The following is a 23,630-nucleotide window of genomic DNA, read 5'->3' as shown; positions in this document are numbered from 1 at the left end:
ACAATGTCGTAAGTCTATAATTTATTTGAGTCTCCACTAACAATGTTGTAGGTCTATAATTTATTTGAGTCTCCACTAACAATGTTGTAGGTCTATAATTTGAGTCTGCACTAACGATGTTGTAGGTCTATAATTTGAGTCTCCACTAACAATGTCGTAGGTCTATAATTTATTTGAGTCTGCACTAACAATGTTGTAGGTCTATAATTTGAGTCTCCATTAACAATGTCGTAGGTCTATAATTTATTTGAGTCTCCATTAACAATGTCGTAGGTCTATAATTTATTTGAGTCTCCACTAACAATGTCCAAATCTTTACTCAGCAAAAAAAAGTTTTTTACAGCCATTGTTCGAAAATGAAGCTTTTCTTTTCCCCCTCAAATACGCAGCAAATCTAACTTCACCTTCACTATTGCTATTGGTTCACTAAGTCTAGAAAAACCATAGAAGACTGTTACTAATCTAAAATACCTTTCACGCGACTTAGTTCACACGTCTCATCTTCTTTCTGCCTACAATATATTTTTTGGGCGTATGTAATATTTAAATTACCATAACTGTCAGCGACTGAATCTCGACATTACAACTAGACAATACTGCTTAAGCGCGAATGGCTCTTGTTGTTCTGGGCGGCTACATAGGTCGCGTCCTTGTGACACTGAACAGCCCTATTATCGCTTGTGGTAAGTCAATAACCAGGGAACAAAAATGCAAATATACTAAAAGCTTTTGAGTGTGATCTGCATTAATAAATTATGAGCAAATTTACTCGTGAAAAGTTATTCCATACTTTTGCAGCATGGACCTTTGCACGCAGGAGGTTAGAGGACTTTTATAGAAAAGAATCTCAGACATTTTTGGGAAGTGACGCCGAGAAAGAAATTCTGACCAGACACACATTCAAATGCTCATATTTTAAAGGTTAGCCAATACTTAACACATTAATTCATATTCTCCAATAAGTTCACCTCGTAACTTCTTGTCCACATCTTGCCATTTCTGCTGAACGAAGAATATTATAGCGATGATGTCGCACTTCGATCGCATCCATACTGTTCTCAGATGTGAAAATCTGCTCAAGAAGTAACTTTTAATGATACAGTCAAAATCTCACAGTAAGAACTTGCTTTCGTACCGGTCACCTGTACCTCATGCTTATATTTTTACAGACGTCGAACCATTATCAGTACTTTCAACGCCGATGAAAAAGTGTATGAATTAACTATAAGCAGTGTTCACCATCGACGCATACTTTACCTCATTCAGAATTTCTTCTAGTCTACCACACATCAGATCTTCTCCGGTCAGGTTCACGTTCAGCGACGTCTCATCTGTCACTGTCCATATTCTGGCGAAGTAACTGTAGACTCTCTCACAGGCGACGACCGTTACCAACTATAGGCCTATTCGTAACTCATATTAAAAATGTAGTTCTCGCGTCTCAGTAATAATAATGGTAATCATAATAAGAGCTATCTCGTTTAAAACTATAAAAACATAGCTGAAAATGTCTGTTGATTTATTTCTAAAAGAAATTAGCATTTACATCAGCTTTTTATAGTTCTTCTCTTGAGATTTCATAGCTCAGAGCCTCTAAAAACATTAAATTCTTCGATAAAACCCTCACATATTAACATTGCTGAGATTTCCTCTCCAATAATACAATAAGATTGGATTGGATTCAATTTAAAATCACTACGCTGGTCAACGTGACGTTGGGCCATTAAGAGATACATTCGAATTCGATAACATATTAGTTTACCTTTTAAATGAAAACTGTCAAAGAGTTTAGGAGAAAATCTCTCTCTCTCTCGAAGACACAATCTGTGCAACAGGGATACAAGCAGTTACGCGAGAAATATACAAGTTTATCCATGACCTTAACAAAAAAACATTAGTTTATTAAATACTTTTGCGTTTGTAAAGTGGGCTTTTATTGAACATTACTTTATTCCACTAGTGAAATAAAGACTTTACCTCACAGTTCATTAGTATTTTCCTAGTACCCGGGCACACACCTATACTTTTCCATTCAACTATTACTCAAGAAGTTACTCCATGTCACTACCTCTACTTCTTTATTACCATTTCTTAATCTCCATACACTCAATCTTTCTCCTTTCTCTGTCTACTAATACTACTACATCGTAATTTGTGCATTGCATCCGTATCTAATATGTATTTTTTTTTTAATTTTGTAATAATTTATCTTTTGGGATACGAGGAAACTTGAACCTCTGAAGTTGGGTTTATGGGATTTAATAACAACACGCCTTAGTCAACTGAGCTAAACAGACACAATGATTAATTACGTTTTAATATTCCTCTTAAGTTTACAGAAGTAAAATGTGAAATTATTTTAATCACATTAGTCCCGTGTACGTTTGTAAATAATCCGTGAATCTTGAAAAAGATGAAAATAAACGTTTAAAATGGAATATATATACTTACTGGCTTTTAAGGAACCCGGAGGTTCATTGCCGCCCTCACATAAGCCCGCCATTGGTCCCTATATATAATCAATTATAATTTATTTATCGAACGCCTTGAATATTCATGGCCTCCTACATCATGACCTATCTAGTACGCGTATCGATTCTAAAATCCACGCCATGATATCCGATTATATGAGGACTTATTTTCAGCATTTATAAAACAAAATTTTTTGTTATGGTCATGGATAAAATTACGTATGGTACTTGTGAGCGTGATCTTCATTGCGCTCGTGTAATTTAAGTACTCGGCTGACGCCTCGTGCTTAAATCTTTCCACTCGCACAATAGAGATACACTTACTTCACAAGTACCATAAATAACTATTTCTCAATATAAAAACAATGTATAATCTGCTTTTAATGTGATTTGAACCCTGCCGCCTTAAAAGGCCTGGTGGTGTCTTCCCTTTGTTCGTCGAAGACCTCTGCGATCTTGGAAGTCGTAAGCCCGTAATGCAAGAGAACTTGGTGGGGTAAGGAACAATCGGAATGCAATTTTGCTTGAATCCGAATTCTTTTGCGTACAGCAAATGTATGGCACAGGAATCTTATCGTTTTATACCCCACCCTCCGAAGGCGCGTATCCACGAAGCGAGGCTGCCTCATTATTCTTGCTTCCCGCAGTCGATACCTTTGCGTAGGGCCTCGCAAGGGTGCGAAGTTGCCTCACTCGTGAGCCAATTCCAGTCGGTTTTTGGATGCGATCAACGGTGCCTCGCAGTGGTTAACTCGCTCCGTGTGGAGTGTTCGTCGGTAAAGATGTCATCGCGCAACCCGGATGTTACTGCAATTGCCGCACACTAAAACCGCGAGGCAAACAACAAACGAGGCTGCCGCGAGAGACGGTAGCGCGTGACAGCTTCGCTTCGTGGATACGCGCCTTTATGAAATATCGCTGCATAAAATCCATTCGCGCTCTGGGGTTTTTAACATTTTAACCCAAATCGGATACATGGCAAGCAAAACACTCCATAGAGCTATTTCACGTGTGTTAGTAGTTACAATGGAATGCAATTTTCCTGTCGAAAAAACAAATTTAAAATGTATATTCTATTTTGAAACCCGGATTAGATTTCCAGCAAGAAATGCAGCATAATGAGTTGGTAGTGTACACGTCCCTTGCCTTTGTTCGTTCTATTGCATTAAAGTCTTGAGCTATATTGACCACACTACAAGAACGTTCAGTTAAATTTTGATATCTGACTTTGGTTCGACACCCTTGTAACAGTGTAAACTTTAAAGTAACCGACGATGACGATGATTAACCATCGGATGTGGGCTTCACGTTTCTTCCATCGTCAAAGTCCCTACAGCCAATTTAAAGGACTAAACGAATGATTCGTCAATATTCATGTTAATTTCACGGGACGAAATAAATAAACCTCATATGCAGCCGCTAACAAAAGAGACGTCGCGAAAGTTTTCTGTAATATTTTAATAAATGTTTATGACAGTGATATCAGGTCTATAATTTTTGCCAAAAATGCCTATAAAACAGCAGTGCTCTTCAATTTTCTAACGCGATACTAAATGTAAACTTCAAATGCGGCTGAAATAGTACACAAATGACAGCAATTGTGATGAATTCTGACAAAATGCCAGTGGCTTAGGTTATTCTTGGTGAAACGTTTCTGTGCATTCTGAAGCATGGTCCTCATCAACTGGAGGAACATCAATAAAACACTTAAGGAGTGTATGTAGTATACTACATCTACAATAAGACTACTGTATCATTGTTTCCAAAAGTATGTCAACAATACGTTTTATTAAATAGCGAACTTTAAAAATAATCATAATGTCACAGACATATGCAATGTTGAAATATCAATCGGAAGCAGCTTTTATTTATTCTTATATTTTACGAGGAAAAAAAAAGTATTCCAAAATGTTCACCTGTAACAGAAAAATCTCTGAACTGTAAAATATTGGTTAGGGTATAGTATTGTTTGGTTATTGAGGTCATGAGTTAAACTGATCATTATAACAACATTTTTGAGCATACGCTACTCGAATAATTATAGTCTTTATTTCACAATACCTGCTGCCTATGTCCGGGGAATAAAACTGATAACTTCTTGTACATTGTACCCCTGATATTATTTGTAGCAGGTTGCTTACAATCACCTGTTTTCGATTATATTTAAACCCACTTTTGAAATGTACTTTGAGTCTTACGATCATCTCAACCTTTTCTCACTATAGCTCACCAAAATCCTTACGATTCCCATCCAAATGTTAACAAGTATTCACAAGAAAAATTGTGAAAATGTCACTTGAAAAAAAAAAAAGTTTTCCGCGTCATCAAGTCACTGTGACGCAATCACGTTATGGTCTTTAACTGTTACTGACATCAACAACAGACCACAACAGCAAAGAGCTATCTTACATGTAAGAGGAATCGTAAGCGGTTTTGGGTATTATCCCCACTAACGAAAATAGAAAATATTTTCATAATAGCACTTAGAATCCACGATAAATATATAGTTCGTTTATATATATAGTACCGTCCGTTTTAACATTTACTGTAAGAAACAAATCACTTTAGTATAATTATTTCCCATTCGACAATACATATCATCAGGGGAGGTACAATTTTCATAGAATACAAACGCTTTCTTGTTACTTTATGAAAAGATAATAATAAAACTTTGAATTGTCAGTTTCTTCACTGGGGAAAAATTTTAATTTTTAATCAATAAATATACTGAGGTTGATATTGCCAACGGAAAAATCGTGGCACTGGTCCCACGGGTTGTGCAACCATGGTTTGGAAGACAGGGTAGAACACAGCACTTCTTATAGAAAAAATAGAGGGACAAAAAGTAAGTTAAAATTTGTACACAACAGGTTTGTAAGTGGGTGTTGGGCCGGGGAAGTTCGGTATTTTGAGGAGAGGGGTTGGTATTCTAGTTCTAAAACTAATAGTAAACATAGGTACACAGAGTACACAGCACAAGACACACTGCCATATACCTCACGTAATGCGAGACTAAGCTATGTGAATCACAAAAATACAACTCAATTATTAGTAAAGCTTCACTTTGCACCAACTGATCGCGTCCAGTTGGGATCAGGCACAGGAATTTAGAACCAAGTTAACATCGCGATAGAATTTTGCAGTGTTAAAATCTGTCAATGATGGGCAACGAACAATGAATTTGGTTCTCAAGAGGTCAGCCTTATTTCGAGTAATTGAGTTGATTTTCATTAATTCTCTGGAATGATACGCAAGGAGCAGCCCATATTATCATGCAAATAGAAGGTAGTGGGTTGCACCTCACGTCGTTTTATCACTGTAATACATAGGCCAGGTAAGTAGGTACGTTCGTTGTTGTGCAACGTCACATCCACGTTAGCGTTCTTTAAACGTTTCTTGAGATCGTTGTTGTCATATCATTTGGTTGCTAACACTCAAAACATATGGGGAAGCCGTTACAGTAATGGAGAACTTTGTGACATGTGGTGCCATGAAAAATCAGTCCGCCATGGAACAAAGTTGTTTTCAGTACGATCAATTTTGCTAATTTTGACTAGCATTTTGTAAGAAGCAAAAATTATTTGTTTCGTGATTAATATGGTACTAATACCGTCAAAAATTAAGACCTCTGATGATTTATACACAGAGTAAAAATAATATATTGTACTACGGTAGAGACAAATTACTCATTTACGTTCCCAGACTTTTTCCTCCCATTTCCCATGCTCTCGAACTAAGCTGTAATAATTCACAGTAGTAAGCAAATTAGAGAAAATTTCGAATCTCATGGCAACACAAAAAAAGCTTTTTTTTTTTATTATTCTAATCTACATCCAAAACTGTCCCGCCTTTAAGTTTGCACTAATGACTAGATTTCAATACAGTTTAACATGGACTGGGAAGACTAGAGGTATCAATTTCTAGCACAAGGAGAACTGCCTCTCTGAAACGTATCAAATATCGAGAGACTTCCTAGTAACCCGAATAGGGGGTAGGAGGTAAATCGTTCTCACGAAAGACTTGCGGAACACACAAACCAGAACAAAGCGCTTCAATCTTCAAAATACTGGAATATAACCCGATCAGATTAAGTTATACATAAAACATGCTTAGAGCTGCATAAATTGGGTTACTAATCATGAATCAAGTAATTACATTTACTGCTAATTATTTTAAAAGAAAAACTAAACCTATTCAGCAGTCCACAAGTGTCGGCGGTGAAGCAAACACATTCAATTACTACTACCAATACTATTTGGTGTCAAGTTTTTTGTACAAGAGAAGACCTACACATATTATAGAATGTAATGTAGTATGTAATAATGAAACCATTTCGATATGGCACAATCATTTTGCAGTCAGGCCACAACAGTCTTTGCTGCTTCGCTCAGACACACTAATACAACTGCAACTGGGGCAAAGGTACAGGGACTTCGGATACCACATGTCGAGAACTTACACAGACTTAATACTAGAAGAATTATAATACTAATATCCATCTAAACCCTGACGAAAACACTCATTTCGTGAGAAGTGTGGAGAGAAAAAAAAACGTAAGTCTTGAAGAATGTTATTGTAATACGTTTCTCATCCTCGGGTGTCTCTTGGAATGTATGTATGTATGTTTCTCTACGTTCTATAATGATTTCATTTAATAAAGAGCATCAATTTTATTCAGATTTTTTTCTAAAACTTTAATATGAAATTCATTTATCTTGTCAGTATAAAACTGAAAAAAATTAAAGCCATTGTGCCTTAAAAAGATATATTTTTGTGATTGCAATACATGTTACTTGGAATCATAGGCATTATGAGTTGGAAGATTCATGTAACATGAATTACTTCACACTTTTTTAAGACACTGCAGGCTGAAAACAGTTCTCTAGCCATCCAAGACCTAACAATTATGATCACATGCTGACTGTCGGCATAGAACCTAATGAAGTATTTGCAAACAATCCAATCAGGACTTTTCATTCCGCATACAAATCTATTGCCCTCCCATCCTCCCAACATGTTGTAGCATGTGTCTTCCAAGCTTCAATGATAATTCATAGTGTATCGGAAATTTTGCTCCAATAAATTTTCTTAATTAAAATTGTCGATGTGAACGTAAATAATCGCATTGCAACAGATTTCTACTAAGTTTTGTTGCTGGCATATACGTGTAAATAAATCTGACTCGAAGTATGTCAAAGCTTGGGTAACATCCGCACAGAATTTTTGTGCAAGTCTAATTTGCAGACATGTGGCCAAAATTTTTCATTTCAAATATTATGTATTTAGGTACATTTGAGGGCTAAGTTTATGATAATTCTCTCCCCGTGAATAGTAGTAAAAAGTAGTAGCAAATATCTTCCAGGATTTGAAACTATGTCCTAAAAAATCTCTTGAATTCTATCACTGGTAAGGTTTCCATTTTGTTTTCGGGTAAGGTTTCCATTTTGTTTTCAACTCTGGGACTACCTCTGCAGTTAATCGTGTTAGCATGCTATGATGTATAACACCTAATGTCACTGAATCTATGTTAAGGGTTGGAGTCAGGATCTTCTTTCACCCAAGTTGCAGTTGTTTTTTTTTTTCTTTATCATGTTTCATTCACACTTCAAATGACTAGCTACTGCGTTAATTTACTATGATGTATTACCTCAGCCAAGTCACATTTTGAAGTCCCTGTTCAAATAGGTTATAGTGAGGTTTGGAAGAAAAAAATAGAAGCGGCACACAAAACTATCCCTGAAAACGAGCCCTTGGAAGTATGAATGTCATTATGTTTGTACTCATGTCTGTCATCTAACAGAACAGAAAGGAGGACCTGTCTGCAGGTGAAGATGTGTCAGACTTGAGCACAAATATCTGCTTCCCCACTGGTGCTCGTTAACCGATTACTGTGGAATTACCACCATGCAAATAAGCAATTCATTCATTATAATTACTGGCCAATCAACTGCAAATCTTATTGCTTGAATATATGCATGTATATTTAGTAAGGGACAAGATTTAATATCCAAATACATTTCACTTTTATATTACTTGTATTCTGCTAAAACTTTGAAGCAAACTTGTTCCATTTTCTTAACCCCTATTTAACTAACTTTCTATTTAACAGAATTACTAATTTTAATAGATTTTTTTATTACGACATACTGCAAGTCATGTGAACAATAAAACCATTAATAAGTTTAGACTCATGAATATTAATAAAAAGAACTCAAAATCTAGTGAAGGTAAAGTCAACCTCATTTACAATCAACATTTAATGGCAGTAGGAATGTCAGTCCTATGTGATCGTTGCCTTTACCCTCAAGAAAATGTCCTTGATACTCATTTCTATTAGAGGCCATAGTGCAATTGGAAGGATTAGATCGTTGGAAAAATCCATGACCCATCGGGTATCGAAACCACGACCTTCCGCTTTGCAGTGATATGCCTTCACAGCGACGCTACCGCACGCCCTCCCAGAATCTAGCAACTGAAGCAAATTTATTTCCTTTCTTAAGTAATGCGTCCTTTACTTTTGTTCCGAGAGATTTTTGGAATTTTGCACTGTATCACTAAACAGAAACTTCTAACATTTTGGAAGCTACATATTATCATTGGAGAATGCAGGAAAAGGGGAATCTATTTGTTGGAACCCTTACCAAGGGCAATTCTCCAGACTGGATCAGTAGCTCTCGGCAACGGATTCAACAGATAGGATTTTCTTTCACTGGATTTAATACTTAACTCCAAAATGTTCGGCATTTCTGCATTTGTAGCACGGTGCAACATCCAAAAAATTTCTTACCATGTTGAGCACCATAAAAGTTCCAAATCAGACTTAATTTTCTCAAAATGTAAACAAAAACTAGTGATTCTGATAACCAAACTAGTGATTCTGATAACCAAAGACAACTTACTACGATGCTTGAAACGTAATTACGATATAAATAATAATAAAAATAATAATATAGGATTTGTCCTACATCCAAGCACTTATGCTTCCAAGACATTTTAAGACATGTCAATAATACACCATCAAGTTGATACAAGATTGGTCCTACAGCCTAGCACTAATATTTCAAGGACATTACAGAAATGCATTTTTCCTCTTGCATTTGTATCCTCCTGTTATATAAACATAAGTTTACAGAGAACACAGCCATCCTCTTAAAAGCCTTGCAGATGTGTATATCCATTATCTGAAAGACTTAATAAAAATCTGTGCCTTACAAGACTTAATAAAATATGTGCTTTACACTACCAGAAAACACAATTTGCATTAGACATTATGGACATTATGAATTACCTTGAAATTTAACGTAAATAGTTCTGTGTAATAACAGTCGTTTCAGACTATATATTTGTTGTTTTTGTTTTGAAATGATTAGGATCAAAATCTTGTATTAACTTGTTTCGAAAATTACCATCGTAATGCAAAGGCCATCAGAATGATTGGGAATGATTGTCCAGAGAAACATCTGCCGCATTTCAACTCTCAGGATTTTTACGAGATTTAAGTGCCATGAGATGTCCCAGTTCTTATACATGCACATATTACCCTAGCTGCTTCAAATTACAGTGGAAGCCAACACAGTGCATTAATTACAAAACTGGATTTGTACATGTGCCTAGTCGCCTTGTCACTCACCAGCAAACTCCACCGTTTACCTGCATCACATTCTGCTCACCATTTTGTATCACAAGTAGTATAAATGATCAGTAATTTAGTTGTGATACTAGTTAGCACCAGTAGGGAGGGGAAATCCTTAAAAACAGACTGAAAAATATGGGAGAGGCCAATCATGCTTACAAAGGCTCAAATAATAAATAACAATGATAAAAAAAATAGTTTAAACCAAAGTACAAAACTACATCCAGTCCATTGAACAACGCACACAAGACACCCAGGAATATATTCAATTAGACGATTGTTAAAAACACGAGTAGTGCAAAACTCTGTGTGAGTCCCAATCTCTCGGCACACGCCACTAAAATCAAGAATCCTCACACACCAAAAAACTCGACAGGAAAAAAACTGTATCTACAATTGCTGTAGTGCAATCCAGTGAAAAGTTAATAAAACATCTGTTGAAGCTGAGAGGTTGAAGGAGTTGCTCTCAGCTGCAAGGGGAGCACCCTAGAGGACTTGAGAATCCTGCAGGTGTTCTGTACCCCTTGCTTGTAGGCCTCTCAGATCACTACCAATGTTATTTATTATGTAATTCCAATAAGGCACTGAGCTATTTAGAAGTCATATAGGATAACAAAAAAATTCAAAGGTTTCAGTTATCATCCCAAAGTTGCACTGAACCAACACAAATGTTTTTTTAAAGCATTTGACACTCTTGTTCAGGCAAGACAATAAAAAATATGGCAGAAGCAAGGCAGATTCTCAGCTCTGAGCCAGAACGTTGCATACATGCCGAATAACAAGAGATCCCCAGGATAGGCCTTTGCTTGAGAGGCCATCACTGCCCTGAATCCCTGCCAAAATCGTCGAGAGACAGTGCATAGACGAATTAACAGTTCCACTGTTCTGCACCAAGCAAACGTTTCTCGCTTGAGGTCTCATTGGCCACTGCAACGTTCTGGGACCCAAAGCAGTCTTGCTTCTACCATTCAGATCCAGCTCATATGCCTGCACCAGAGTGTGCCGATCCTCGCTCGGTTGGGTGTTGGATATTAACAGACATAAACATCCACCAAGAGTGCAGGCAAATCGTCCATCTCAGTAAGTGTTATAGTCATGTGGTATCACAGAAAAGCAGTAATTGGTTAATTATAGCAGCAACTCCTGTCAATCCCTCGCCCACAACTCTCTCTTTTTTCTTTTTTATCAAAAGCTGAAAAACAGTTAAGTTCCTGCTGCAGGCCATAAACCAAGCAAATACAATAATAAGTAAGGAATAATTACCATCAAGCAATCAGCTGGTCTACTATGAAAACTACTTTATTCAGAACTGCTCTACAAGTGCAAGTCTTTGCTACCAGATGGCAATCCATCCAGCCCCACTACGTTCTACACACAGAGAAACTACAAAAACATCTAACACTAAGGAACTAGTCAAGTGTACTTATCGACTACAACTTTTAAAATACGACAAACCACCAAAAACAGAAATAACTAGTATGAAGTAGTAAGGACAAGGAGTACATAGTTCAGTTCAATATGATTAGTATTTTTTTTCAGACCAACCCTCTCTGAAATCTTTTCAAAGTTAACATCTATGTGGTGCTCCCTTAAACACCACATGAGAGACTTCTCAAAGAAAAAATACAAACTTTATTTGCTCTTTTATCATTTAGAATTAAATACAAAAATAGAGGGTTTCACCTTTTCTCTCCTTAAAACACTTATTGCTGTTCTTATATTATAAAAGGGTATTGTCACTCAAGCAAAAGGAAAAAGTGATCGTCAGGTAAAAATCTATGCAAGTTGTTAGTAACTATTTCAACTCCACATTACAATATTTGGCACCATTGACAAATTTGTTATTTCAAATCATCATTACTAAAGAAAATGACAGTGAGAATGGAAGAAAGAAGGGGTCAAGAAAGGAATTTCTTTGTAATAGAGAGCTTAAGTCTGTAGAATGTATGTACAGTAAAATACCATTAAGGCATATTTCAGGTGATTCAGACAATTCTTAATTACGAAATATACCGGAATTTCTTGTAATATCTAGAACTGCTGTCGTGTAAATATGAAGAAACAATGAGCAATAACGAATCATTTTAATTGTATACTGTTCGCAAATAAGCGATTACTACAGTTTCTCATTGCCAAAAGGAATTTTGGTCGTTTGATTTGATTAGCCTCTAATGTGCATACATTATGATTTACACTAGTATGTTGTATGACATTCACATTATATCACTTTGTGACCAGAGTTCCAAGTGGCTTTTACAAAAATGTATCAAACTGCTGAACTTAAGTACTCTGCTTCAACAACTATTTACAACAGTTGAGCACTGAAATATTTACATATATTGATATATATCTCGAGGTTTACCTCACACAAAATTATACCTTTACGATTCGCATTAATGAAATCTAATTCTTCTCTTATCAGAAGAGTTGTTACAAACTACACTAAAACCAGAGTAAGAACAAACATGGAGAGAATTACACAAGGAAGTCTATGTATATGTTGTAATACTGTTGCTCCCAAATACACACTGTAGTATAATTTCTTTCGATCAAAATTAAATAAATTCTTGAAAATAATCTGCCTAAATTATTCCTAAGTAGAAGAAATTCTTATAAGATGCATATTAAAAATTACACACACTGCAATATTATACATCAAATGCATTATTTAACTCGAATAAATGCTAACATTAACATCTGTTTTGTCTGCTGCTATAACTTGTATCAATTTTAAATTATTGAATATGTCTAAACTAATGACTCTGAAAAGAGTGTAAATAGTATAAAATTCAATTCTGTAACTGCTTTAAATTATTACTTCGGTTTCGGAGTGGGAGAAAATTATGGGAGCAGATCTCCCACGATTAACATTCAACTAATATTTGCTATGTTTGTTCCTAAAATGGTCTCTCTTTATCTTAAAATATTAATATACCTTTACTTCTAAATACCTATTATAACCTACTAATGAATGTGTCACCATCTGCAGGCACATCAAATCAAGCCACTGTAGTATGTGTCACTGACACTACCATATGAGTGAATAAACAAGATCGTTTGTAGAAAATGCACATTTCTTTGCAAAGTCTCCAATTTCAGTATTGGTATGGAATATACCTAATCACATATCCCATAAAAACACTTCTGTAGAAAAATCAAAGATACGAATGAAGTAAAAATGTTGATCTAACAGTCGATCACTGACGGTAGTTTACTGTACGAGGATTTTGAAGTGATCATCTTTTCCTTTTGCTAGGAGTTTATTCTCTGCGAAAACCCCATGTCGAGGAAATGCTTTGCCCCGCATTGTGACTCACCCTTGCTATTAGTGGTAGGCCCAATCCTCTCTCTCTCTCACACACTCTTTTCCCCTCTGCCCTGCCTAGCCCAATCACACTCCACCTGACCCACCAACTACGACTCCAGTAACACAAAAACAATAATATTATAAGTTAAAACACTCTGCAGCACAACTCAGTCTTCATTATCACTACCGACCAACAAAAAATTCCACCTCATGTCACCACCACGTACCGATCAAGAATTACAATTGTCTATCTCTGCAAGAGAACACATACACGCAACACTTAATTTTACGAACCAGAAAACATCTGTGGTACTATTACAATACGTTTGCATACAATATGGTAGTACAAAGGAAACAAGGCATGTATTTTCTCAATACCATGTCCCGGTCGTTAGCAAGTCATGGATTGTCATTAATATGAAGAGATAAGAACATGCTGTTGTTGGGTTTTGCAGAGAATGTCTTAACCGTTATTTATTCCATGTTGGAAAAGAACATCGTACACTGAGTAATACCTGCTAGTTTCATGGTCAATCTAGACTATTATAAAACGAGTAACAATCAAAGATTTATTATGTTTATGTGACCTCTTCAGAGAGGCGAAGCACACTTGTGACCATACAATTTGTGACCCAGAGGGCAGTTCAGAACCTGCTGCAGCATCAGGCAATGCTGATGAAACTAAGAGCAAGTACGTTCGCATACTACACAAATAATGATTCACAAAAAAATAAGAACAAAAAAATCACATAGGAACCTACGGAAGCTGCATTTAATCCCTTCATAAACAAACAAGTTGAAATTTTCACAACACTTGTTCCGCAACTTCAAAGTCACATTCAGCACATTAACACAACATAAATTAATTAAACTAAATTCAAATTAAATAAATTACAAAGTCCGCAATGCTGCTTTTATAGCTGCCAGCATAAAGGTGTTTCCCCTACAGGAAAAAAAACAAACTGCCCGCACACTAACCTAAAAATAAATGTCATTCCACGGGAAACTTAACGTGTGCACAGGAAGAGGGCCGGGTGCATGCTCTTAGTTTCACAGCAGGAACCGATCCGCTTGCTAGCTCAACGACTCCCGACAGTAATTGGTCCGCAAATCTCACATGTGAAAAATCTCGATGCACGTATGGGTGGGAGGACTACCCTTCCTGCCCCCAATTTTGACAAGACATGTGAACTATGGAATGTCGACAGGTGAATGAACTGTGTTTATATACCAACAGGAAAACAATTTGGGTTGACTGGTAAAATACTCAGTCTGCTACAGAGACTACATCTATCGTGGAACACTGACGGGACACATTATCCTTAGCTGAGAAACAATACGGGTGTTGATAAGGCTACAAATAGCCTCTTGACTAGATGCTTTGACGACAATCCCCCACTCAAAGGAACAAAATTTTATAAGGAGCTTTGAAATATGTAAAAAGAATTCGACTTTTAGGCATAACGTGGGGGTGGGGGAATAGTTAATTGATGTGATCACAGTTCGTGTCGTGATCCCCCGGTATACATGTTGAAGACACATCATTGGAATTGCCTACTTGTCAATTTTCCTAGCATCCCAGGTTCTAACTATGGTGCACTATGACAGTGTAAATGCACGTTATAGGAGACTAAATAGACCTGTTGGTAAAATATTAAAGGGAACATGGGACCTAAACATACTAATATATTTAACTTGAGATCTAAGAACATAATACTTTGATACCATTTTGTTATACCATAACCCACAAGCAGGGCAACCTCTTCTAATGCACACAGTCAGTTTCCACTATGGCACCCGGTCTATCTCGCATTTCATAGCATGACTGCCTCAGTAATGGCATAGCCATGCACTAATTACAACTCTTTATGTGGGAAGATCATATTCAGGTAAACTGTTTCCGTGTCGTATGAGAAAAAAAAATGTAGGCAGAAGCCGAGGAGCTCCGGATGCCCAGTAAACACTTGCCATTTCTAAAAATATAATCTCTAACATCACAAGGCAGTGGGTCCAACTTACATCAGCCTACGTCCTCTTCGCTACCCGACTTTCGTGAAGATTAAGGGGTGGGATAGTAGGAGATTCTTATTTACCTCTCTGTATTCCGAGATCGGAACAATGGAAGATGTTGAGACATTGATAATACTGCTTATTGCGAGTTATTATTGCTTCAGGCTAGGGAGGCTGGCTTGCCAGTTGAGATTTTTAAACAGTGCCATGAGCAAAAGCAGATAGTATTCACGTGTGAGTTATCTTGTATTTATGTGAATTGGGGATGGGAAACTAAGGGATCCATTTCCATCCTGGTAATTTCCTTCCATTGCGCAAGAAAATAGGTCTAAACGTCACGAAATTTGGCAACGCTGAACCTTCTAAAGTTACATCTTTCCAAAGAATAAAATGAATAACCGAGTCATAAACTCTTATAGTCTTGTTTTGCAGCATGCCATCACTTAAGATTTACACTTTTCGGATTTAATGTAACCCGACATTCCAAATCGGCAGAATGCAGAACATGGTGCCGAAGGTGGGATAAGGACTGGTGAAAATAATTAAACCTGTTGGAAGTCCTGAAGGACCACTTCTGAATGATTCAAGCCCCCCTTGATGATCAACTTATTAAAAACTGCATTATGCTTAACTGCTGAAGCCTGTCCATAGCTGAGGGAGACTCTTCAGACATACATGCCCATGCCGTACATGGATCCCCAGTCCACTCCTTGGAAGCTTGACATGTCCACGTTGGTGAGGCTGTAGCCCTGGTAGGGGTTGGCCGGTACAGGTGGAGCAAGGTTAGCCGGTGATGCTGCTGCTGCAGCAGCTGCTGCAGCTGTAGAAGGGGTGGCCGATGCACCAACACCACCACCTACTCCACCAACTGCGGCACCAACGCCACCCACGGCTCCAACTGCTGCTGGAATGGGGTACGGTGCATAGCGGTAGCTTGCCAGGGTCGGATAGGTTCCAAATAGTTTCCCGTAGCCAGCCAAAGCAGCTGCACTCTGAGCCTGGGCCGCAGCTGCTGTTGCTGCCTGCACGTGAGCCTGTGCCTGAACGGCTGCGAGCTGAGTGGCTGGAGTCATAGGCTGAGGAGCACCCATTCTCACCCCCAAGGGCCCCAGCACCATGCGCTTCCCCAGCAAGGTTGCTGTCTGCACCGCTTCCTTGGGTTGAGCCTTCTTGCACTCTACCTTCTTGTTTTTAATGGTGTGGAAGTGGATTTCGCATACACGATCCACTACGTCTTCACTCTCGAATGTGACAAATCCAAAACCACGGTGACGCTTTGTCTGTTGATCCATCAGCATCACAGTCTCTTCTACTTTTCCAAACTGCCCAAAATATGCCTTTACTTCTTCGGATGATGTGTCTTGACTCACTCCACCGACAAATATCTTCTTTGTTCTGTTGCCAACCTTAGCTCTGTTTTTTGGAGTGGCATGCTTTGGATCAATCTTCTTGCCATCAAGAGTGTGGATAGGCACTTTAAGAACCTTCTCGACAGTATCAGGCTCAGAGAATGTGATGAATCCAAACCCACGGCTCCTCTGCAACAAGTGGAAACAAACAAACTTGTCAATACATCTGTGTTAGAAAACAATAGGCCTCCTACATTCAAAACATAAATAACTTTTCTGTGTCGTGATTAATGTTATGGGAGATTTACATTTGTCACGGAGTAGTGCCTCAAATGTTTCAGATGTTAGAGAAATTTCGAGTGGCATATAACCACAGTCTAGTATAGTCGCGAAGCTCAATACGTAGTAAATATGCAAACATTAGATAGTTTCTCACCACTAGGATCGCTAATATCGCCTCATTACAGGCAATGCAAAATAGTACCGTCACAGTCTATTGTTTCTAGCACCCTCAAAACTCAAGCTTCGTGACTGTATATAGTAGACTATGATATAACCAAGTACATTACTACAATTCCATTATTGTTAAAAAAATAACCATATGAATCACTGATTTTCCTCTCAATTACGCTGTTTGCAAAGTTTGATCATGGTGGCATTCGAGCTTTTGAATATACATGAACAATGCATATAAGATCGTACATTTTTACAAAAATTAAACAGTCACATTACGTATTACACGAACTAGACATTTGGTAGTTCTCAAAAGAAAAAGTGTTCAGAAATAAATGTAAATAACTCTGAGACACTTCACAATTCACTACAATACAGCAGAAGAAAATCAGGTTTCAACTGAAGTTCGGGCACATTTAAAAAAATACTCGCTTGAAGAGGAAATCCGAGGAATGCATTCTGTACTAACAAATGAGATTAATGGTGAAATGATTATTTTTAATTCTTGAAGCACTCCTTCTCAGAAGACGCCTTTTTTAAAAACTAAATATTAAAGAAATATCGCCTTCCTTTTATATATTCTTACCTTGCTATTTATTAAGCACCTCTTATCAAAAAAGCAACTAACTGCCTAGAATCTAATTCAAGAGAGACTACAAGAATTGAAAGCAATAGTAATAGCATTCCAGGGTGTCCTCGCCAATTAAATGTATAAGAAAAAACTACTTATTTTCATTTTATTTTACAAATTACTGTTTACTACTGGCTGAAACAGAGTGTAATATTTAATACATTTTTTTTTTCGGTAAATGTTAAGAACACATTTTGTAAGACATGTTGACAACTAGATAGTGATAAAGGTATCCCTTGTATATCGGCACTAAATCGAGGACGTTTACAACTAAAGCAGCAATAAAAAAGATCTATTTTTTACATTCTTTGGCAAAAACAAATTTCATATTAGATTCAGAAATAAGATAATTAAAACACATCTACGAAATGAAGATGTGCATGCTGAACCCTAGTGACTTGGCATTTTATTGAAGTCATATATAATTCAACGTAACATTTGAAATGTTTTATCATAATTTTGGATAAACTACAATGAAATATTTTAAATCTACAAAGATGAACTAAATGATACACTGCTAGCCAACCAGTAGCCAACAACCATTTACTATAATCATGCGACAGTTTTGCCTACATTCATGAAGGAGACAGAAACCGATCGTATCTTCTTTGTAATATGATTTTATAACGAATGTGTGGTGGAAAGATAGTAAACTTTAATATGATTAATACAATTATTCTAACCAAGGAAAATATAAATAATTCCGAAAATAAACATATCATTGAAAAGTGGCTTGTGATTGATTATAAGTAAACAGCATAAATTGGCTATAACTCAATCAGACGTTAACACTTACCTGTGTGACTGGGTCCTTCATGATGAGCACATCTGTCACTGTGCCAAACATGCCAAAATATTCCTTCAGCTTTTCTGAAGAGGTCTGCCAGCTCAGACCGCCAACAAACAGTTTTCCCGGTGCAGGATCGCCTCCATTCGGGCTGGAGCGTCCAGAAGATCCGTTCTGACTACCATTCATTGCTGGTATTAGACCGTTACCATGGTGGTCGTGGTCCATGAGTCCATTTGCTTCCATACCCGCCGAGCTGCAACACACAAACAAGTCGCGTGATCATTAACACGTAATCTCTCTTCTTTGCAGTGCATTCCCACCATTGGCTTGATAGGAATGTCGCTACTGTCTGACGTGATCTGGCCAATGTATTTCCTCCACAATGCAACTGATGTCTGGTGAGTACCAACCAATGTATGAGAGTAAAATTTTTTCATTACATTTAGAAAGTTACAGAACCATTATTTGTTCAGTACAGCATGTCATCAATGTGATCTGAATTTCGCATGTAAAGTTTTAAAGGACAGAAAATAGGCATTTGCTAATTCTAGATATGCACCTTGTATAACTTAAGCTTCAGAAGGTCGAAGACCCGTACTAATAAAGTCAAACATGGGAAAGTCTGCATGAGATAATTTCTATACATGAAAGCCATGTCAGCAACTATTGAAAAGTAAATTTCTACTAAAGTGCAAGGAAATTTGGTGCTGCTCAAAAGCAATGGTATGAGAATATGCATTTCAAAAATTGCCGGACCGAAGGGGTGGGGGAGGCTCCCGGCTCTCTCTCTTTGTCCCGCAAGTCGGATCGGTCGGGTCGCGCAGGCGTCGTGGGGAGCGGCCCGGAGTGGGCAGGGAGGAGGTGCCTCCCTCTCTCGCTTTCAGCTGATGCGGGGGTGAAGCGAGAGAACAGGGGCAGTTCGATATCGCGCTCGGGACATGAAGTCGAAACGTTCGCGAAAGAGCGAGACGGAGGGAGAGGGTCGAGGAACTACACTGCACTTCGGCTGTCCTCGGCAGACGTGCGGTCCGACTGTGTTCTTGAGGAAGTGTCTTAATTTTTCGCGTGCCATTTGTGCTGTTCTAGGTACACCAGAGGAGAATCTGCTAGATTTCAAAGGGTAGACCTGCTTCGTCCCCGTTGCATGAAGGTAAGATCCGCTCCCTTTCCACACACTAAAAAAAAACGTAGAAACAAGAGACTTACACATCACCGTACGCGGTCGTATGCGACTGAAACACAAACACCCCCGAGTCGTGTCCCGTCGACGTGTTCGCTCGTCCGCCCGTCTTCCCCCCACGAGATCCCCGAGATCAATAACCCAGCCATCCAGCTCGCAGCCCGCCTCGGGTCGCCCTCGCCCTCGCCCTCACACCGCCTCGCGCCGCACTCAGCACCGGCCGCTCGCCAGACGCCGCGGTCAAGATGCACCATCCAGCACGTGGTTTTCATCTCAAAAAGGCCAGGTGTCCTGTTCTAAGAAGCCTCGGCTTTTCCGTCGGCGAAGCTGTGAGCGCATCCTCCACATGCAGCACAGAGTGGGGAAAAGTAAAACAAGCGAAGGGGGAATTGCGCGTTGTCATGGCGACGGGCGCCGGAGCAGCAGCTACTGCTTGCTGGACCCCTCAAACCCACCCTTCCTTCTCTTCTTCCCCCTTCACTCAGTCAGTGGCTAGCGAGTGGAGTGAGTGGGTGAATAAGAAGGCAGAGCGGCGACCTGCACGTCGGTGGACTGTGATATTGTCCTGTCACAGCAGTACTGAACACAGAGCCTACTGCTGTTTCGGGACATAGCCACAGACCCCGGCATCTCGGCGAAGAATCGTGCAACAACGCGCCAGTATTTCATCGATTTGCACCCACCATTACCAACACCCGTGCATGGACGACATTTGGTTTCGGCAAGTGCAACGGTGTGCCTTTTGATTCTACAGTGTGAAGGAACAGTTCCGTGTATTTGTGCAACAACCTAATCAGCAACCACCATTTGCATTTCTTCGTATAGCTGGCCTGAATTCTGTTTTCAACACGAACCTCGTTATTCAAATAGTTTTCACAGAATCTGTCCACTGAAGTTTTATCACCGGATGTGGAAATTTTTATTACAGTGAGTTATACGTGGTATCTATTAAGGAATATTCATCAAGATAGAAGCAACGCGATGGAGCAGTGTGTCTCTGCCGCAGTATATCATACTTTTACTGCAGCTGACGTAAAATACGATGGGCGGGTTACAAAATGCACCGCACCCATTTCACCTAGTAGGCCTCTGCTCTCAAGTTTTGTTATTACGTGTGTACTGCATCGGTATTTGTGCCCACAAAATGAATAACACCTTGTTTCTATCTCTATTATTTTAAGTTTCTTAACGTATGCACATCAATTGAGTGAAACGCTGTGATAAATATTTTTGTGAACAGTTTAAAGTCAAGACGCGACATTCTCTGTAACTGGATTATGCGATGCCTGTGCTATACCCCACCCTACGTTCCCATTTCGAGCTTACATTCTTGTGACCTTATTATGCAAGTTTCTATGTATATCGATAATAATTAACAACGAACAACGCCATACTTCAAACAAAGCAGTGCTATTACATCGAATCAAAAAATGAGTTTTATCTAATGTAATATTTGCCCAACCTTGTAAATCAGAAAGAAAAACCAACACTATACCATTCAAACGGAGAAAATGTGCAGGAATTTCCACACAATTTCCTGTGGTCCGAATTCTCCAAACAAGGACACTTTCCTTTCACGAAGATGTCCTCCCCCTCCACTAGGCTCGCACGAGCCTGCGCGGGTCCCCAACGTCTAATACCATGAGGACCATTAAGTAAATACTGCAGCTAACATTGATTCCATCTTGTGCGCCAGCTCTATGCATGGTATTCAAATTTGAGAGCTCCAAGCCATTATGGACGTTGTCTTTGGAGTATTCAATATAGGGAAGTTGGTCTAATAATTCAGTATATTCTCGAGTTCAATATATCCTTCCCCTCTCTTTTAACGTTTTCATGTAAACTATTTTCTATCAACTACCTTGTATTCTGATTATTTCATGTAAGAGAAACTACCTATGCAAACGTCATACAATGTGAGCAGTAATAATTTTGGATAATACTGAAATAGCTTAACAAACAGGATATAAAGTAAATCTACGTGTATTGAAATGTAAGCTAAAACAGTTGTTAAAAACAGAACGAGGAATGATTTTATACAAAGAAGCACGAAAATTGCAAAATTATGACAATTTTGTTCATAAACTTCTTAGTTAATTTATTCAACGCTAATAAAAGCGTTACTTTTCTTCTTGAAAATATAAATTTGTAACATTTAACTGATATTATACTATGTTACGGCGACTTTACCTTCAAATTGCAATATAACAAACACAAAGTAGCTAATTAATGTGTCGTATATGAAGTTGTTACATATAAAATTAATTGTAATCGTGCATTATAAAAGGTAGGCCTAAATAATATACATTATTGGTGTGATTACCCTTCTGTAAAAAAAAAGTACGAAATCAGACTATTTTCTATCCTTCGATATAAACAGTGATTTGTTGCAACTATTCCAAAGAAGTCCCAAATTACACTCCAGTTATTGTATTAAATTCGAAAACGTTACTGAATCAATGAAACTGTTTCCATAACGTAACGTATTTATTATATTTACATCTAAATTCATGTCAAAAACAAAGAATAAACTCCTAACATTATGTCACGTTCAAAAACAAATATGGAGCAAATATACGGTACATTTTCAAGTTTCCGAAGTTAAGCACAAATAAATTCCTTCCATTCGTAACTAATGGAATATTCAATATATGTACTGCCGTTGTTTTAAAAGAATTTGGGCAATATACTGAAGAAATAACTAGGAATTAAAACGTCATATAGATACCTTACAATAAATATTTCTTGCAGTGTGTAATCTTGTCTTATAGACTACTAGACAAGCAGGTAAGTTTAATACAATTTATTTTTAATGTTGTCTCAATAAAATAAAATAAACAAGTGCCTTGTTGAATTCAATATTAAATATTCCTGTCGTGTATTAGACCATCATATTCCTAGTCCCTCCTAGTCCTATTCTTTTATTAACAGTTTTTACAGAAAATAACATTGCAATGGTTACGAGTATACAAGGTATGCGAGTATTACCGATTGTCAACTAAAACTGTTAACTAATCTGTCAGTTATTCCATACATCGGTTATTGTTAATTATTAGTAGCAGTTCAGATAATTGTAATGCATCGGAGAGCAGATAACACGTGAAAAGTAAAAACAATAGTCTAGATATACTAATCCAAATTTTTATTATATCATTTACCAAAAAATCTATAGAGAAAGTTCCTATTCGACCAATTCATGGACCACATAGTTTCGCAGAACAAAGGTTGAACAATATTTTATGCCGTAGTTATTCTGAAGGTAAAAACTGCTTAGAAACAAATTAAGACTGTTAATTCGTAGATGTAGTACCATTTGTGTTGCAAGTTCTTTCACACAGCTCACTAATCTCCGATGAAAATGCACCAATGAATAGTGAAAATTAAGGTAGAATACAATACCTTCATTGAATTTTCTGGTAAGATATGTATTTTACTTAATACTTTAAGCACGCATAAACTGGAAGTCTCGACATTTTGTCTTAGGTCACTGAACTTCGACGATGAGGAATTTCTGACATTGCGAAAACATTCAACATGGCGCTACTGTTTTCTGATGCCTACATCAAATCTGATAACTCGAAATGCATACTTCCGTAACTATCGTTAAACATGCCTGCCAAAGGATGTTAAAATTATTCCTGATACTCTCACAAAATGTCGGGGATATAACTGATGTTCAAATAGCGGAAATTGACCCAACTTCCAACATTTCATAATATGAGGGAAAATACACTGAACTGCAAAGCGAATTCACAATCTCTTAGCATTCGAGGAGCCTAAGTCAACATTTCTTTCGCTCACAATCC

General features: G+C 37.8%; 1 protein-coding gene across 12 annotated transcripts in view; it reads right to left on the bottom strand.

Annotated features, from left to right (window-relative positions):
* Window positions 1-4,767: 4,767 nt before the first annotated feature.
* Window positions 4,768-23,630, bottom strand: part of msi (RNA-binding protein musashi) — a 737,371-nt gene continuing 718,508 nt past the window's right edge. For 9 of the 12 annotated variants that reach the window (XM_069823358.1, XM_069823360.1, XM_069823359.1 and 6 more), the window contains 2 exons: window positions 18,651-18,897; window positions 11,388-16,959 (listed from right to left, as the gene is read on the bottom strand). In XM_069823358.1, the coding sequence (XP_069679459.1) occupies window positions 16,087-16,959; window positions 18,651-18,897 (1,120 nt within the window). In that variant the 3' untranslated portion in view covers window positions 11,388-16,086. Of the gene's footprint in view, window positions 16,960-18,650; window positions 18,898-19,203; window positions 19,348-19,850; window positions 20,002-23,630 lie in introns of those variants that run through there. The other 3 variants (XM_069823369.1, XM_069823370.1, XM_069823365.1) reach the window with 3 other exon arrangements.

This window comes from Periplaneta americana, chromosome 4 (assembly GCF_040183065.1).
Source record: "Periplaneta americana isolate PAMFEO1 chromosome 4, P.americana_PAMFEO1_priV1, whole genome shotgun sequence".
NCBI classification, from domain to species: Eukaryota; Metazoa; Arthropoda; class Insecta; order Blattodea; family Blattidae; genus Periplaneta; species Periplaneta americana.
This window is presented reverse-complemented; position numbering and strand designations above follow the sequence as displayed.